This window comes from Siniperca chuatsi, linkage group LG12, assembly GCF_020085105.1.
Source record: "Siniperca chuatsi isolate FFG_IHB_CAS linkage group LG12, ASM2008510v1, whole genome shotgun sequence".
Lineage (NCBI taxonomy): Eukaryota > Metazoa > Chordata > Actinopteri > Centrarchiformes > Sinipercidae > Siniperca > Siniperca chuatsi.
Window position 1 is genome coordinate 6571938 of NC_058053.1, and position 20254 is coordinate 6592191.

General features: G+C 40.2%; 1 protein-coding gene across 2 annotated transcripts in view; it reads left to right on the plus strand.

Moving 5' to 3' along the window:
* Positions 1 to 20254, plus strand: part of hdac4 (histone deacetylase 4) — a 132059-nt gene that overhangs the window by 463 nt on the left and 111342 nt on the right. For both annotated transcript variants that reach the window (XM_044216058.1, XM_044216059.1), the window contains exon 2: positions 15253 to 15521. In XM_044216058.1, coding sequence (XP_044071993.1) covers positions 15500 to 15521 — 22 coding nt within the window. In that variant the 5' untranslated portion in view covers positions 15253 to 15499. The remainder of the gene's footprint in view (positions 1 to 15252; positions 15522 to 20254) is intronic.

Consider the following 20254-nt stretch of genomic DNA (forward strand, 5'->3'; position numbering starts at 1 on the left):
TAAGTAGGACTTTTAATCTCACTGTTAGCTATGTTGTTTCAAACTCGTCTGAAACACACTGTCATGTCAGGAAAGTGACTTTTATGGACAGCGGGTGATTAATACTGTCACTTTTCAAACTTTTCACTTTCCTTTTACGAGTTGTGCTGCAGCACAGCGCCATACGTTGTCATATTGTTTTCCTTTAAAGTGTGAGGTTAGTGTAAAGAGTTAGCAGATGTAGTGGGGAATTTTGTCACCTAGTTTTTTGTTTACCAAAAAAAAAAAAGAACGTCACACGTTAAAAGGAACTGTGCTGTCCAATACAAAGTCTTCTAGTAATATAGCCTGATGTTAGCCTGCTCAAAACTGTCCTCTACACACATTTCTTAAAATAACACAGCCAGTAGTTGCGTTCATCCAGCATTTTGGTGTGTGTATGTGTGTGTGTGAGGAGAAAGCTGCATTTGTATGATGGAGGTTTCTGCTGAGGTTGAACCGCAGCTTTGGGTGTTGCTGTTCACAACCCACTATAAGATTTGAGAAACCTTCATTTTATTTATGAAAGCAAACAAACGCGATTTAACTGTGTTTTCTCCATCCAGACAAAAATAGACCAGGTCTATCATAAAAAATCCTACATTTACACACAAACTTAAACTTGATCAACAAGTAGACTCCAGTAGCAGTTAAAATCACAGTTTCAGTTTTGTGAAATCTTTATTCTATTTGTTAAAACACAAAAAGGGCGAGTTTGCTGCTTTTTTCCCATCTGGACCACATTGGACGAGGTCAAAAACCACTATACGTACTCTTGTCAAATCTGAACCACATTAACCCAGAGAAGCTGAAGACTGTTTAAAACACAGCTTCAGATTTTTGAAACCTTCCTTCTGTTTGTGAAAACACAAAAGGGTGATTTCACGGCTTTTTCCCCCACCCAGACCACATTGGACCAGGTCTTGATAAAAAACCACTACACCTAGACTTGTCAAATCACAGTGATCAAAGTGTTTTGTTGCCCCTTTTTGTGTCACAAATAGAATAAAGGTTACACAGTCTCAAACTGTTAGATTCTTTGGGTTAAATAGTCCAGATTTAAGTCGAGATATAGTAGTTTTTGATCTAGACTTGGTCTATTGTTGTCTGGATGGAGAAAAAGCAGTGACATTTTTTTTTTTTGCTTTCATAAATAAAATAAAGGCTTCACAGATCTGAAAGTAGGTTTTAAACAGCGTTAAGGCTTTAACCAGGATGTCTAACATCCATTCACAACAATAAGTGGTTCAAAGAATGGAGAATCGGTTGCTCAATACTGTCATTCAGGTTTCCCTTAACTTCCCCCTTAACTGCCGAATCAGAAGCTGTGAACTGGAACTTGAGCGTCGTAGCAGCAGGGCTGTGCCTCTGCTCTGCTAAGACTCCTTTAAGCCTTCAACCAGTGGAAACTATTCCTTCAGCATTACAAGCTCTGGAGGACTGCTGGTGCACGCTCGTAAACTCCAGGCCCCACAGGAACAAGGTCACTGCAGCCCTCTAAAAAAAAAAAAAAGATTGGCTCAGAGTGCTCCTCTTTAACCCCCTGACACCCACATTAAAGGGACAGTTCACCCCAAAATCAAAAATATATATTTTCCTCTTACCTGTAGTGCTATTTATCCATCTAGACTGTTTTTGTGTGAGTTCTGGTGATATTGGCCAAAAAAATACATTTGGAAAAACCCTCCACAAACCTTGTTGTGAGCAGTTTCATGTAGGAATGATCGGTAGAAAGAAAAAAGGAGTTAAGTTAGCTTAGTTTCTGTAGTTTAACAGAAAAAACGGCATGTCTTTAGCTCAAACCATTAGTAGTAGTAGTAGAAATAATGATGCTCTAAAGACAACATGATATTTGGCAGCGTATACTCGCCCGTGCCCTGATTGGAGCAGAAGTAAAGCAGGATCTTCTTTGTCGATATTGTGTCTGGTATTTATTTTCTTTTCAGCTGAGCATCTCTTTGCGCAACTGGCAGTCCTTTACTTGCTGAAGACAAATATATTTTAGCCATTTAACTGCTGATGTTATACAGAGTTATAGTGAGTGAGAAGGGAGGAAAAATTAGCCGCTGATTGAAAATATACAGTTAATTATTATCAAAAATTAGGTGTAAGCACTTATTTTGAGACTCTCTGGTCCAGGCTCTAATAATTTACTGTTCACATGAAGAAATCCATTATAGAGGAATAAGGGATGATGGCCCTTTCTCATCCAGTGGTTCAATAGATCAGAATGCAATTATAATGTTGCGTCTGTGACTCCGTGGTGTGTGATGTTCATTCCAGGAGTTGTTTTGTTACTAAGAAACTTGCCTTACTAATATGTTGTAAATCCCTTTTCTGTTTCCTGTCCTGGAATCTTCAACATGTCTTGTGGCTGCACTACGTTGTGCACTTTTATTTTAAAGGAACTGACAGTGACACCTGACATTTAAATTTCATATTTTAGTCAGTTCTTACTAACACAAACTACACACACCTTGTTGGTGTGAAAATTACACTGTTAAACAACAAAATTGATTTAGGGATCAAAGGTACATTGAGAGATTTTTAATCAGTGTTAATGCATTTCAGAATTTCTTCTTCCAAGAAAACCTCTACAGTAAATTGAACTAACAGCCTCACATTTGTTCTTAAGTGTCTACTAATCATATCTTGTGGGATTTTGATGCACAAACGTAGTAGAAGACAGTAGATGGATTCCTGCAATGTCTAAATCCAGTTTTACATAGCCACGTATAGAAGGTTTCTCGGCAATTAAAATTCTCTTTTGTTACGTCTTGTTTTACTTTTACCTCTCCACCCACCATCTCTCCTTGTGACAGAGATTCATTTAGCCAGGGATTCATTTTGTAATAGAAGTTTTTTTTAAAGCCTAAATCTGTTATTTATAATCCATAATCCATCCAATCTTAATATAATCCATAACTTCGGATGACATAGACTAGAACAGACTTTGACACTGACATTGTAGAAATGTATTGAGCTGCTACTCGGAGTAATGAGACTGAATAGCACTGCAAAGATGGCAAGTCCAACCATGTTAAATGTGTTGGCTTTAATATCTCCACCATGCAGATGACAAAATATGATATACTGTGTATTGCAATTTGTGTAAGAGAATCAGGGCATTTGGGACATATTTGGGAAGTTGTTGAAGGCATACAGACATATATATATATATATATATATATATATATATATATATATATATATTTTATTTATTTATTTATTTTTTTAAAGATTTAAAGTGAAACTCCAAAATCAACGTTTTTAAAAGAGAATTGTTCTGGCACTTTTGCCTTTTTTGATAGTGAAGACAGACAGGAAATGTGTTTGGAACAAAGGTCCCAACTATAATTGAACAGCTGATGTTGCGGTTACATGGATTGCATTTTGTACCACAACACTGGAATAAATTACAACAGAATGAATTCAAACTGACTGTCGCTGCTGTTTTTCATCATTGAGTAAACTTTTTAAAGCCACCCTTCAACTGTGCAAAGTGTTTGACATACACAAGATACACAAGATATTTTAACTATGGGCAACAATAGAGAAAGCTTCAATTTAATACAGTTGGCCTGTATTACAAGCATAATGACTTATACAAATGATAAGAGTTTGTTCTAGTAAAACAATAAAATGCAATTTGTCTGAGTGGGATGATCATACATCTACCATCTTAAACATACAATTTTGAAATCTTCCATTTAAGCCACTTACTTACTGATATTGAGATAATAACTGGGATATTTTATTTTATTGGGATATTACTAATTATGAGATATGAAAGAGATGAAAATACGCTGCATTTGGTAAAAAGCATTATTAAAGGGTAATTCTGGTATTCTAAACATTTTTACATATTTTGGGGTCTAAATGACTAATAGGTACACAAAGTTTTGGAATTGGTCCAGTAGATCGCCTTAAGGCAACTGTGAAACAGGCTGCAATGGCTGCAACGCAATCCTTGGAGCTAATTGCGCCCATCAAAAGTACGTCCACTAAAAGTGCTTGTTTTTGCCACTGACAGGCTCAGATTGTTATTGTAAGTGTCTGACAACATTATGGAAATGATCCCTACAGAGATAGACCTTTTTATTAAAGAGTAAGATCACTTACTGACTCATGCTTCCACTGTTGTCTTCCTGCAACAACTTACCTCTCATGAGATTTCAGAGCGAGACTTCTCCTTGAGCGAGACTTGTCCTGTTTCATGGATAAACAAAAAGGTCTTACTAAGGGCTAGCCTTTTCATTCTTACTCTTTTTTTCTTGAATTTTGTAATCAAACAGATTCTTTTTGAATTGAATCCAGCCCATTAGGTTGTAAGGCTTATTGGCCAACTTGCTAATCGCTACTTTACCAAAGTTTTGGAGCATTTAATTCTTGTTCCTTACTTGCCCCCAAGTTGCTTCTTGTACTCTCATTAATAAGCTCATTTAGCTCAGTTGCATTGTGCTTTGTCAGGGCCCAGGCCTGACTTTCCAACTTCCTCCCATCATTTAGCACAAGCTGGCCCTGGGAAAGCTTGTTTGTGGACATGTTGTGGATGTTGTCACGCTAATGGATACTAAAGGGGTCTATTAATGCCACTGTTGTGCTTGGGCACAAAATAAGGTGTCTGGACCCTGTAACGCAAGGATGCATTCACCCAGCAGGAATTTGTAAGATGCTTGGCAGGGTCTTCCCTTCAACCCACAGTGATTCAGCATATTATTGTATCTTTGTTCTCAGTCCTGGTTCATTTATTTGTCTATCTCTCCATTACACACAATGTTTGAAATGCCACTATACAGTTTGAATACAAATGGGGATCAATTTGGGGATCACAGATTTTTAGCAAACCATCTTTTCACTGCCAGTCATCTAAACCAACAAAATATGTTGACAGGGACCATTGCCAGTTTGAATTTTATTTTTTCATTTTTGGATTAAGCAAACATAAAACACCAAGGTAAATGAAATCAATCATTACACAGTTACTTGCCTTTTCTCATTAGGCTTACTGTTGTGCAACTTAATAAAAGAAAGGAAGTTGGATATTGGCCATGGGGCCAGAGAAGAGGTAAAAGTAGACAAGAGGAAGATTCAAAGCAGTAAAAAGGACACAGAGCTTTTAATGGGCAGCTATACAGATTCTCTCAGCCTTAACTGATGTTATTTGAGGCTTGATGAATCCTTGTGTTGATCCTTGTGGTCACCCAATGAGTTCATGGCTGCGAATCATTCTCCCAGATTCAGCCCCTTACACCCTGTTGTGCCTCACAACTCCAATAATAAACCTGTTTTAGGTCTTTTGTGCTTTGCTGGGACCTTGTCCTGACTTTGAACCCAACCAAACTCCCCAAACTCAGTTAGCAAGTGTCTGAGAGGTTGGCAGTTGGGAAAGGCATCCTTGTTTGTTGACATGTTGTGGATGTCATGCTAATGGTTACTAATTGAGTCTATTTATGTCACTGTAGTTTTGGGTTCAAGCTTGGTGACAGGACCCTGTGGTGCACAGGCACACTCAACCAGCAGGACTGTGCAAACTGTCCCACCACCCTACCCCCTTCTACCCGTATCCTCACACCCAATCAGGGGTTGCAATGATGCCCTGGCATGTTACGTTTTAATAACAAATTTAACCCACATGTTGACAGTTTTTAATAATTTTTTTCTTTCACAGATTGAAAACTGATTTTGAAGTTTTGTCTGTGTATGTGGGCCGTGCAAGGGCCAAAGCCAATTTCCAGTTTGGAAATTCAAGGTATCAAGGCCATTTATTTGTCATTTTATACACATAACAGGGTTGCACAATGAAATGTAAGTTGTAGCCCCTTCATGTTACACACACATAGAACATATATACAAATATTTAAATTTAGAATAAAATAAAGATAAAATAAATAAAGCAATATACAGTTATTTATATACATATATACACATATACACCCAGAAAGTAATAATTCTGTAGTGCATTTTCAAATTTGCATCTAGGGGAATGTAAACAGCAGCAACAAGATGTTGATAATATGTTCGGTATCTTAACATAAAAAAAAAAAACCTTGACATCTGGTAATTGTCCATCACCTTTGACTACGTTTGAGCACCAAGCATCATTGATGTAAACATGGAGTCCGCCTCCCCTCATCTTGCCGGAGTCTTGCGTTCTGTCGGCGCGGAACACGGTCTGCCCGTTGAGTGCAATAGTTTGATCGAGGATGTTGTGGTGGAGCCAGGTCTCTGTAAGATGAAGGCACAGCAGTGACTGATTTCCCATTGCTGGGCTAGTCTGAGTCCCATTTCGTCCATTCCATTTTCCTGTGACCACACATTAGCCGGGAGCCTTAGGTCCAAGCTGGGTTAGCTTAGCTCTTATCCCGGCTCTCATCCTGGGGCGGTCGCATTGCCCGCTGCGGCGCTTGGTCCGGCTGGGAACTGGCTGGATGGTCAAGATGCTGTGGGCAGTTATCGTCCCAGGGGCCGCTGCCCTTAATCCAATCCCCGCTCTCCCTTTTCCAATGCAGATGAGTATATTTCTGTCATAGGTATTCTGTCGATACCGATTTTAGAGGAGAAACATATATATATTTAATATATTTAATTTTTGAGCTGGAATGAAAATAGACCTTTTCTATGTGGATTATGCACCAATTTTGAACCGATATGCCTATGCAAAGGTACTCAGAAGGCTGCTTTTTTTAAAAACAAATCACTGTATTCAAGAATATTTTAGTTAAATATTCTTTAACATGTTAAACAATTTAACATATAGATATATACATAGTCAGTAGTCCACTTCTAAATTGTACTGAAGTACAGTACTAAATGCACTTAGTTACATTCCACCACTGTTCTCTACTAAACCACATATTCTCTAGCTTACTCTGTCAAGCTATGAGATTCATGCTGCAGCCTTGTTCTGATTCTGACATTATTTCAATGAATTGAACTCTAATCAGAAATGCTTTTTTTTTTGCTAAATCAAAACATGTCATCTGTAGCAATATTTCGCTGTTAATGTAACGGTCGCAACTCATGGTTTGCTGCTGCCGAGCCAAGAGAAAAACAGCGCCTCTGCTGTAAACGTTCAGGGGAAACGTTCAGCGTATCCGGTGGAGAAACAGCCTCCTGTGACTCCAATATGGGGATGTTATTTATTTACTTTCCAGCATTGCATCTCTCCAACTCTGTAACAATGTAGTGTGAAGTCAACACTCAACAGACTCAAACCACCACTGCACCGTCGTCTGCTGAGCTGCAGAATGAAGAAGAGATGCTTTGACGCTTACCTTTCAATCTGCTGCTGAATGACAAAGTAGCTGGCTAGCTACATCGCTAATACAGCAAACGTTATGATAAGCATGAGTGATGTGATGGTTGTCAGGGACAGGGTTATATTAGTTATATTGAAAGGGGACAAATGATGGGTTCATTGTTTATTAACACATTTCCCAGCATGCACTGCCTAGTGCTGAAAGCAGTTTGTTAAGTTAGCTGCCTCATGCTCCAAAATGCAGATGTTACTTTTTGTTAGTGTTTGTAATGTGTCTGTTCAGAACATGGTGGTTTATGTTGGTAGTTTGTACTGTGTGTGCTGGTTTATAGTTTCAGCTGTTAGTGAGGTGGCTGTTGCATTTCATGACACCGGCTGTATTTTAGTGGTGATGCGAGTTCTCGAGAGCTGCTTCTTCTCTGTCATGTGACACTGGTGCTACTGTAGTGACAGCACACTCTGCTGGATTAACTTTGTAGTGACAACAGGCCTTTCTTTCTGCCTAGTAAATTGAAAATAAAACAGTTTTATACTCGCTCATAACGGATAACATATATGCCGATAACGATATATCTATGATACTAATGATTTCAAAAGCACTAGATTATTTTACTGATGCATTACATCAATTTACAGTATATTCTGTTACATCCTTCAAAATTAGGTATTTTGTCCTTACTATCAAACTTCTGGATGGGTCTTCCTGCCTTGCAAGAATCTCTCATTGATCACAGAGCAGCTTGAAAGTTGAAGTGATATGTCAAATAGCCATTTATACATTGTGTATATGTACGTGTAAAGGTGTGTGGGTTAGTGGAGAGAAAGGAGAAAGAAAGCACACAGAGTAAGGCACAAGAAATCTCAGATGTTGTGGTAAAGCACTAGTAATAGCTGTCCCTTTATCACACAGGAACCCAGCAACAAACTTTCATTCAACAGCCGTGTTACTGGACTTTGGTCTGATAAAGCACAGTTACTAGGATCCACAGATCGATACACGATGGAATGTGCTAAGCACGAAAACACACAGCAAAACAGGACACGGCGGTCCGTTACTTCCCACAATAAGCAAAGCACAATTCACAACAATGAATGATGAAATAACACACAGTTCTAAAATCTATCTCTGCCCAGACACAAGCCTCTTACTTGAGATTGCTCTTGGTTAGCGATTCAATGCGTCAGTCCGTTTGGTTGCCCAGTGAAATCCTCTCAGGCTCAGATAGTGATGGAGCCAGGTCCGCGCTGTCAGCGGGTTCAACGGAAAAGTGTTCCTTCGACTATTCGACAGCAGCAGTCGACTTTCAGTGGGGAGAGGGAGACTCAGCGGCGATCTTTCTCTCCATGAAGGAGCGTTAAAACCCGAATCTTCCTTCTGCAGGCACGGGATCGTTATGGGGAATAATGATCAGGATCCAAAAGTGTGTACTGCAAACACAAAGCACCCTGTTGCTCGTCCAGCGAGATGAGACTTTCCCTCGGGAGTTAAAGTTCACATGAGTGTCTCCTGAAGTAACCGAGGCTACAATGGAAAGACGGTGAACAACGTTGTGCTCCGGACTTTATGGAGGCGATGACGTCATAGCTGTGTGCCGGGATTTCATGCGCTGTATTGTGCGTCTCGTCCTATAGGAATCCAGTGTTTAGATGCAACTGAGATCTTGCATGGGCTTCAACCCGGGATCTTGCATCAACCTTATACCTAAGTGTGAATTAACGGCTGGTGGAGACCTGGCACCGTTTTACGGCTTGGCCCTTGCTTTCCATTCAAGCCTTTTAGTGAAGGCTTCACCTTCCCCAAGTTGGCCGTGTCTTTGTTCCCCACACGTGGTGAGGTGAGGCTCAACACTACCAAGAGCAAAAATGAGATGTCAAACACACAAATACGTGTAATTTCATGCCATGTAAAAACATTTTCACGTTTGTCTGTTCACCATGACTACAGTTATAAATGAGGTGTTTGAAGCTTAAGATTCACATTTATATAACAACTGACAGGGATAGTCCAAGTGCTTCATCATGGTGTGCCATCATATTTGATGTCAATAATTTTATTCCCCAAGCCCACATTTCTCTCCAGGTTTCACTGGAATGCTCACTTTCTCTCTCTCACACACACACACACACACACACACACACACACACACACACACACACACAGGGGAAACATCCCCCTCCACTCCAGCATTTTTTCCTAACCTAAAACTTTAAACATACCTTAGAGTTTAGGCAATTGAGATAGCCAACCTCAGTTAAGTACACTTTACTTCACATTTTCTTTTGATATATTTTGTGCCATTTGTACTTGCTTCACCTAACAATGCTGCTCTGAGCGATAAAATGCAGACATAAGCCATTTAATCGAAGCTGGTGAATGTTATCGGTGTGAGGGAAAGTTCAAGCTGAGGTTAACTTCTAGGCCTTCAGTTTTTCCTACTGTCCTCTGTCCTCCTCCCTCTGCTGCTGCTGTGATTCACTGCAGGTAAGTTACCGATGGTAGAGGGAGGAGGGGCTGGTTTGTCTCAGCCAGCAGTAAGTTTACAAGAATCTGCCAAATTTTAAGATATGTGGCACTAAACAATTAGACTACATACATTCTTTGTTTTAGCTTGTTGGTAAAAATTCGCTATTAGCCGAGCTAGTGCGCGGTGCTTGTGTAAAGCATATTCAATTCTTCAATTCAATTTTATTTATATAGCGCCAATTCATAGCAGAAGTTATCTCATTGCACTTTTCCTATAGAGCAGGTCTAGACCGTACTCTTTATAATATTATTTACAGAGACCCAACAAATCCCACCATGAGCAAGCACTTGGTGACAGTGGCAAGAAAAAACTTCCTTTAAGAGGCAGAAACCTTGGACAGAACCAGACTCAATGGTGGGCGGCCATATGAGAGACTGCAGACAGAGCAGAATAAAATATTGCTTTCTACATATTTACGTGTTTATGCTTATTGAACTGGTGTACTGGCTTTTTACTCGCTAAGGTTTTATTGCACTTACAGTAACGAGCGTAGTTGTCGTCAGCTCGAGTAATCTTCAAGTTATCGTCACTTCACTGTCTCCACGGCGGCTCTGCTGGCCTATTGTGCGTGCGCATGTGTGTGTGGAGGAGCTCAGCTCTGACACAGAGAGCAGGGCAGAGGCTGCAATGTGATAATAAATACTACTATCTTTAGCCCCGGGGCCCGTTTAATGCCGGGTTTCGGTACCCATCCATAAATTAAATGATTTTTCTGATTCATCGCGTTTCAGGCAGTTTATATTGCGATGACAATGAAAATACGATTTATTGGTCAGCACTATTAGCTACGAATCAGCAACAGCTACAGTCCACATGGGGGAAGGTAGCACGTAATAGGAGTGCTGTAGCCTTGCTAAATCAAGGCCCTGTCTATATGCAGGTAATAGCCTGCATTTCAGCTGGTCTGCTGCCAGTAACAACTTCAGATGATGCAGAGAGGCATTCACAGCCATTCTCTATTTTGTATGTCTGCAGAGCTTTACTGACATGTAACTGAATTGCACAGTGCTGAAAAAAACATGAAACAGAGGTTTCGCATTTTTCATACAAGCCTGGTTATAATGGTTTGTTATTCAGAATAGGGATGGGCCCTCTACCACCGTTACATCGCAATTCAAAAGCAGCCTGACTCTTAAAATCCAAATTTCGCATTGCATTTGAAGCGGCCCTAGCTTAGGTTAATTCCCTGGCTGGACTTCAAATAATTAATTGCTTTTTTTCTGATTAGGTAATAAATAGCCATAAAAGACAAAGAAAATGTTACTATAAATTGAAATAAAATAATGAAGTTGTTCCCTGTTTAGAAAAAAAACAGAACAAGAGCACACTTTATTGGCAAAAAAGGGTGCTCTTGTTCTGTTTTTTTCTTGTTTTGTTCTTGTCTCTGGATTTCCTTTTTATATTCAAAGAGTTTGATTAACACAATTTTAACAGTCAAGATTTCACTGTGCAAAAGAAATGCAAATGTGCAAAAAATAGAAATAGTAATTAATATCATAGTATATAAAAAATGATAGCACTTTTTTATAGGAGTAGCCCATAAGACACCCCCCCCAACAACGATTATGATGTTTCACTGTGGGCATCATCATATGCCAATTCAACAAACATTGCCCAACCCTAATTCAAAAATAACCTACTTTAACCACCCTCCCTCCATTCAGCTTTGCATGTTCAGTGCTAATTTATATGAAAGCTTTAAAATGGAGAACAAGCATTCAGCAGAGCCCTGTATTACAAATGTATTTTAAAGCAGTGTTGTATGGGATGTCTTTGACTTCACTGGCATTTGTGCATGACTCAAGCAACAGGTCTCAAGCATAGTCACAACATTTTGGTGCCAGCCCGCTCATCATCATGTTCAATACTTACTTAATTTGCTTTCCACTTCCAAATATTCAGTTCTGTCAGTCAGCTTATGAATAAAAGTTATTTACATGAGAATACAGCACAGCAGAATAGTTAATGTCTGGCCTCTTGGCTCTGACATAATCACTCCCTGCAAAGAGAGAGCAAGAGAGAAATTGGGGAGTGATGATCGCAGATATTTCACCCCAGAGACTAGAGTCAGGGCCTACAGGTGGAGTGTGTTACATGGCCATACGCTAACTGTGCACAGGCTGTCAGAGCACTGTATCAAGAAAAATGATCCCCCTGTGCCACTTGATGCTTGTGCTCCTCGTCTTGTCCCCGTTCAGCCAACCGCTGATTGATGTGATGTCCTGTGGTCATAGCTGGCCTTGTTCACTTGCAAACATGAACAAGCAGCAAGCAGTATTGTGTTACTGCAGGTCCTTTCATGCCAGATAGGGTGTCACTTTCTCTTCTCGCTCACTCCCCTCTGCCATGCTTCTCCTACTTTCCCACTTATACTCTGTCACCTGTGTCACACTGACTTTAAGCATCCTCCATCTAAAGGAGGAGGAGGTCAGTGTGACACAGCCATGCCCTCTATTGAACCAGCGGCAGTCTAGACATATCACAATATTCTAAATGTACACTGCCGGCAGTGAGATGCAGTGATTTTCCTTTGGGGTTTTTCATTCTAAGCTAATAATGCTCCCTATAAAGACTCAACTATTTTTGCCAATAACAAAGAAAAATCAGGAACATGTCAATCAATAGCATACTGGTGGTGCCACTAATCCCACTCGCCAGCTGAATAATTCATAGTCAATTAGGGCTGAGAGTCTGAAGCTGTCTTCATGGCACAAGTGCATTTTCAATGATTCATTTCATGAGCTATGCAAGGGGTCTCTTAATTGTTGTTTACTGCTCGCTACCCGACCACATGTTATTTTTATGCCATCGTGATTACTCCCGGCAGCGCTCAGAGTGCTTGGGAAATGAAGTCCATTAAGGGGTCCTGAGAGCTGTTTTCCTGTCAAGCGCCATGAAACGTTTCCAGGTTCAAACTTTGCTGCACGAGAACAATATTACTCATCCAATTTAAGTGTCATTCAGCAGAAATGAGACACGTGAAAAGGTGCCGGTGGTGTAATTTATGGTTCTGTAGTGCAGTAAAAATACCTGCAGTGTTGTACAAAGATTCATTTTTAATAGGATCCCTGAAGAACAGTTAAAATTGCAGAAAAATTTAAATCACATGGAAGGAACATTAAGAACTATGCAGCTGACAGCAGACCAGTGCCACAAACTGCAGGTTCATGGCGACAGAAAAGGAGCAGTTTTGTCTTCCCATTGAAGACTGCACTAGGTTTTTGTTTGTCTGTGTGTGGCAAAGAGAGAAAGTGAGAGGACTAAATGCCTAAGGTCATTGCTGACATAGTATTACAAGCTGTAAAAGCGCCGTCTGAATTCTTGTGTGACAGACGACTCCTTTGACAAAAATAGGCGGCTGGATCTGAGAATGGCACTGCTGCCCTCCAGTCAACACACTGACGGCTTTTTTCTGACACCTCATGCCTCAGCAAATAGTAAGTAAGTATCCCTCCCGGGCATCAAAGTATTGTCCACACCAAAGTCAGACATTCACACAAACCTCTAAACCTCCCCTCTGGTAATTTTGCCGTGGCCTGGAGGACGCTGTGAGGTGCTGCACACAAATTTTGAAGTAGATCAGAAATGCTGAGGAACAGTGCAGTGTCACAGCAACATACTGATGTTTGTTTTCTCAAACTGAAAAATTAAAGCTGACAGTCTGCACTTAAATGTCTCTGCACTGAAACTGTGAGGGCAACACTGGACTAGTAGATTTAAAAACTTATCTTAATATTCCTCCAATGTGATGTCTTGATTTCTTCACATTCCACGCTAATGAATGAGCTGGGCCTCCATTAAATTTTGTCATTCACTTAAGGGACTGTTTTCCTGCTATGATAATTCCTGATAAGTGAAGTAAGACCTTGGAGAATCCTGGCAGTGCTGTGTTTCCATGAGATTTTATTTGACCATGCTTGCACCTTCTTTCCACTGAACTCATTCATTTGACAGTAATTCAGTTCAACAGCTTTAAAAAGTAACAGTGACAGCAAAGAGACTGTATGTGTGTATTTGTTTGAGAGAGAGAGAGAGAGAAAGGGAGCACATACACACTTTACTGTGGTATTTCTAGTGACTGATTGCAGCTCTCATTACTAGTTGTTTGTGTTCAGCTCTATTGACACCTGTGACAGAGGTGAGTTTTGGCTTCTGCCAGTTAGGGTTGAATTACCAGAGTTTTCCGTGTGTGTGTGTTTACATACTCCTTGCAGTTTTGATTGCATAACACAAAGACACGCACACACCAGACAGTATGAAACGTTTTCTTCCTCTTTCTCCTCTGCTATTGAGGTAAGACTAAGCCTTCAGGAAGCCTCTGTTTGCATTTCATTTTGGGCTCCACTAAAGGGAAGAGCATTTTATTAAGGCACTGACTTCCACAGCTGACCATGCAAGCTGTGGAAGTAAAGATTTAGTAATGTCCCTAGAAGCTGGCAAATGTTGAAAGTCACATTTTATTAGGTGTGTGTATAGCTGTGCCAGAATTTGACTGTTTTTAGCATTTTGATTTAGCTATTAGACCACATTCAAAAGCTTTGCTTGACTTGGTGTGGTAACAGCACTGACAATGACTTGCAGTGCTAGCTGTTGCTTTTAAGTTATGTAAACATGCTGTGATTTTAGGCAATCCACATGGTTCACATGAAACCATATTCGTTTGATAAAAAACAGACGTGATACAACTCTTACTTGGAGGAAGCCAGAGCTGTTTTAAATCACCACTTCTTTTCTCTTTCCCACAATAAACCAAATGATTTTTATTAGCAATAGGGTTAATATTTGTAATGGGTTTCAACAGATTTACTGTACTTATAATGGATGTCCAGCATAAAAAAAAGCTAAACATTGACTTGTTTTAATGTCATTTCTGCTTTATAACAACAACAAGTTTCACTGCAATTTATTTTCAGATTTTCTCAATTGTTGTTGTTGGCTGTTGTTGACTTCTCTCTTCTGTGGCTGGCAGCCTCAACTTGGCAGCCATAATCCAGCTGCTGACCATGCATATAAAACACTTAAAGCACTCACACAGCAGGTGAAATATGTTCCATAACTTCCTGAAAATCATTGGAAAGCCTGTTTTAGGTGTGTGTGTGTGTGTGTGGCGGGGGCGTGGGGATGTGCAGATAGACAACACAGCGGTCATCAGTTTCTTTGAAGGCTGGTGACCTGCAGGTCTTTGTTCCTCCCTGGCCTGTTAAAGTGCCACGCATGGCCTCAGGTAAACACAGAGGAGTTTTGGCTCAGTAACTGCAGGGAGGTAAGTCTATACTGTAGGAGACCATGATGACCCCTGATTAAGAATATGTCCTGTTTGTTTGTTTGTTTGTTTGTTTGTTTGCTTTAAATTTTGAGGTTAACTTGTGTGTCAATTGGTATATGAGCTTCTAACTGGAATTTCCCATGCATATGAAAACACTTTTTCTTTGCATCCACCCCTCACAGCGTAACTATTTGGTGGAAGGAATCCTGCCACAACACACCACTGAGGTCTCCAGCTGTGGCTTGGTGTGATGAAGCCTTAAGAAACAGTTACCCTCTGTCCCTCCTTGGCCTGGCGCGTCCACCTGGCAGCACCACCTTGGCTGGGAAGCACATGGTGGTCACTACAGTCACCACAGAGGTGCACTGACACCCTCACAGCTCACCTCTCTTCCCCTGTCAAGTCTGCCTGGCAACAACGACCATAACAATGAGCTCTCACAGTCGATCAGGTAAGAAAGATTTTTGTATTTCACAAGAGGAACTCTTGTCCTTTTCTGTGAATGTGTAGTTGCTTTGACATGGGAAAGCCTTCTGCTATTGGAATAAAAAATAACTTTCGGCAATAGGAATTGTGATTATGGTGACTTCTACTGAATTTTAGTAACAAGTGTATATGTTCATTCTTTTTCAATGAAGATTTTGTTCAGGATTAGCCTGTGTTCTGTCTATAGTGCCTTGAGGTGTATTTGAACACTTCTGTATTCTTTTTTTGACAGTTGTGCTATGTGTTTTATAAATGAAAATAGTAGGAAAACCACTGAGTTATTAAACAACAAAGCACTTTGTTTGCCTTATGCATGCAGTGTTTTTTAGTCATTTCGTATATATGGCTAAATGCACAGATGAAGATCAGTTTCATTCTGAGTATATGTTTGTATATATGCAAGTGACCATTTTCTTTTGTTTATAGAAAGGCTGTGGTCCACAGATTCAGGTTTCATATCATTAACAACAAATATGTACACATATGGCATTTGTTTTTATTTATTTATTTTTAATCTCTCAGACTATGGGTTGATCCAGATTCATTCACAGTCTTTTGAATAATTTATTTGGTTGTTTGTTAGCTTGTAACTGGCAGTGGCTGACAGCGTTAGTGGTTGTGAAACATACAATAATATCTGCTACGATGTTACAGTGTGTTCACATCGTTATTACGTAACGTTAGTAGATAGTTGAAGGACACTCCAGGGTCTGGTTTACATCCAAAAAAGTCCACTCCACGCTGGAGGTTTCAGGTTTCTTTGCCGGTGGCATTGTGATTGGCTTTTGAATTTGTGACATCCCAAATCTAGCTTGCCCAGAGTACGTTTGAATCTCAGCTTTTAGGGAAGTGTATAGACATCTCTCCCTTCAGCAGAGGAATGTGAAAACAACTCTCTAGTGACAAACTTTGCACAGATACAAGTCAGTAAAGTTAAAGTCTGACATTTTAGGGGCCTTAAACAAAAGAAAAACACATTTTTAAGTGGAGGGGTACTTTAAATCACAACCATGGTGCAGATATGGCTTCTTCCTCTTTCTCAGCTGCAGATCAAAGTGGACAAAAGGCCAATTGTGCCCCCCCCTTACCCATCATGCTTTGGCTGTCTTGGTTGTATTCAACGCAATGATGTCACAGCAATTGATTAATTGTTGTGGTGCCATTGGTCCTGTGTGGCTCAATGTGGGTTTCTGGCGTCACCTTCTTTTCTCTTGAACTGTGAGTAGAGACATGGTGTTGTTCCAGCCAAAATGGTTTGCGTCAGAAAGAAGGGATGTTACAGGCCATCCAGATAGTGGCACAGACTGGCACAGGCCAAAGGTATCTGTGATTTTTTTTTTCTTCCTCTTTTTCTATTTCGTTGTGTTATGTAAGTGTTCCTGCAAGTTTTTTCCTTCAAGTCTTTGAAAGTTTCTAAAATAACTTAAAGATGTTGGATTACAATTTTACTGTTGTCAGTTTTGAGTAATGCTGGTTATTTCATAGACATCATCTGACTTGCTTTTGCCTCCATGACCAAGAATCCCCTTTTGGAGCAATTATAAAATTATCCCAACCTGAATCCACAGCCTTTTTTACTTACTCACAATATGTCAGTTGATGGATAAACATAATCCCACTTTTGGAAAACAGTCTTCTTATGATTCATAATGAAGCCAAATTTTCCATACACAACTGTTCCCAAGTAACACCAAAAATAGGTGAGGCATAGCTCTGTAGAAATGTTGTATTAAGCCAAAACATTTCATCTGCCAGACTTTTCTCCACCTTGAGGAGCTCTGAAATTAAGAATGAAGCTTTCACTCCTTAACTTAACCTCCTGTTAGCAGTTCATTTTCCCCTTGTCGCCCTCCTGTCTGTGCAGTACTGCTAAGCCCTTTTCCATATATGGCAGATCATCATTTCCCATTCTCAAACCACCATTTTAGAGCACTGAAGGGCCTTTTGTCTGACTTAAACTTGGGTGGCAAAGGCTGGCATGTTGACATGCTACTTGGCATTTTGGAACTGGGTTTATGGCCTTGGAGCCAGAGCTAGAACGCACACACAGACAAACTCTCTCATCCCAACAAGACCCTCCCCTACCTCCCCTCCGCTCTCCAGCGGCAGTAATCGGTGGCAGGTCCTGGCTGAGGGGGATCTTGCGTCAATAAATCGTCATGCAGAGCGACTCCCCTGCCTGGAACACAAACAGAGAGAGGGGCCGTCTGCAGCTGGAGGCCTTGTATAGCTTGTTAAACCCCTCTGAGGCCTGTACAGTCTGACCAAAAAGAAAGCTCATGCTGGGTTTAGTGGACGTTAGTATTGTTTACTAGTCTTAGTTGGTATTTTACTTCTTGGAGTGATCACAACCTCTTCATCCTGTCGTATCCATGACGATATAGTTGTTGCTGGCTGATAGTTGTGCTTAAAGGAGGTAGCCTGTAGAGAATCTGCAATTTTTTCTTGTCTCACTCTGTGTGTTTGCAGAGTGAGACCCAGAATGCTCACTTTTCCCCAGTGGATTTAGTGATAGATAGCTGAATGTCCCTTTGGACTTCTTTTTGGAAAATTATGCTATTGCTGTTCCATCCTGTGAATAAATTTTGTTTACTTACATTTGCATGTGTTTTCATCCATCTCTCCATTCTAAGATTAATTCACACCCTTCACCATCATGCATGCAACAAAACTAAAAGAGCAGAGCCCAGTAAGGGTGTGGACAAAAGGAAACACATTACCTTGACTTGCAGGTTTTTAGATTAGCGGGTCGGAAGTTGCACTTGTCTCTCTGTCAGCCGTTGCAGCAGTGCAGTGTTAAGGTACATGGTGGGGGCCGCTGCGAGGACTTGGTTTTTAAAACAAACACAAGAATCGCACCTCTACACTTTTCTGAGTCTTATTCAGACTGCTGATCCATGGCAGATGGTTGTGAATTATTCATGTTCAAGTTTTTGGGATGAGCACAGCCATGTGTAGATTTTATCCCAGAGATTATTCAGTATCAGAGAGGAGGGGAGAAATGATTGAGAGGGCTGACAGCACAATAAGTGCTTTACAAAAGATGGTGGAGTGTAAACAGCTAATGCCAGATAAGACTGTTGTTATTTTTTTCTCCATTGTGAGTGATGGAGCCCTCAGACGTCATTACACAGGATTAAAGTTCCTTCTTTTACATTCACTGGTTTGTTTTTCCTAGTCAGTTTTACGGCCATGTCTTGTTCTAACATTTAGCTATTAGTGCTGTGAGGATGTTAATGCTATAGGGCTGAACTAAAAATGCAGGGATGTGATTTTTAAGCTTTTCTGGTGATACTTTCCTGTCAAATATATATATATATATATATATAGGCACATTATTTGGACCCGAGCTCAAGTAAAGTACAAGCGTGTATTGAGTAACCACATTTAAGCTCAAGCATTAGATTTAGAGGTAATCAAAGTCAGCTGCTGTGTAGTTTAGTCTCCTGCTTCTGAAATAGGAGTACTTTTTAATTCTCTCACTTGCCCTTCCTTCTTTTCTGTCACTCTTATTTCCTATCTGTCTTTTTTTCTCTCTCTGTCTCTCAGTTTTAATCAGTAACTGTAATAAGGACTCGCAGTGGGAGCTATCAAAAGCCTGCAGTGGTGGATTAGAAGAGAGTGGCTAGTGTCTGGGCCAGGCCACTGGAAAGTGAAGCATAATCTTCAAAAAGGGAGCTTAACCCCTGCTGGCCCACGCTGATGATTCCTCATTTAGAGGGGCCATCGTCACAAAGGAAAAGGCTTGGGGTGTTAATTGATATGTTTTAGTCTGAACGTTTAGAAAGTTGTCTAAAGATGACTGAAGTCAACCAAAGCACGAAGCAAAATTAAATTGAGCTTATTCAGAGGAAGTTATTTAAGAAGTTTTGCGGGAGAGTGATGCTGTTCACTTGATCTGTGCTTCTGTACGCTTGCAGCCGCACTCATAGTCACCACTTCTGTCTAGTGATTGTCCAAAGAGCCAGAGGGAAACAATAGCATTCCCTTCTATCTGCATTTGATGCATTTGAGTGCTGCTGAAATGTTATTGTTCTCATTTATTCTTGGCTCTGCAAAAACTTTCCTCAATGGAAAGATGGATGGGAATGAGAGTTGAACCTAACTAAACAGAAGCCTTTTAAGAGAACAATGGAAGCTGCTGTGGAGAAATAAGATTACTGCCTCATTATTGTCTTCCTCTCCACAGTTTTCCAGAATATTCCATTCATGTAATCTCATTGCCAGATGAAACAAGTGTGCAATTTAGCCTTTGGACGAATTTATTAAGCATTCAAAGCTTTGCTTCTGCCGGAAGAGAAGCTCAGAATTGAATTATGTTTTTTTTGCTCAAACTGCTGTGCTCTGTTCTTTCAAATAAACAAAGATCCACCAATCTTCTTTTTGTTCTTTCACTATTAATTATTCAATGGTTTTATGGTTGATTTGGTAGCCAAATTAGGCAATATGGCATTGGATTTTTAAATTTCTTGAAATAAGGACTGATAACTTACCCTTTGTGCCTACCTTTTTTCTTGTTTACTCTGGCTGGCTTTCAGCAGGCATGTCAGTAAAGTGGGTTGCCTTGGAACTTTAACACACCACATGTACTGCTGCTTTGCAAGAAAAACATGTAATTACAACTCAGCGGGTTTTATAGCAGTGGTAAAAGTATGATTGTAACTTAGAATTGAGGCCTAAAACAAGCATTCAGTGTAT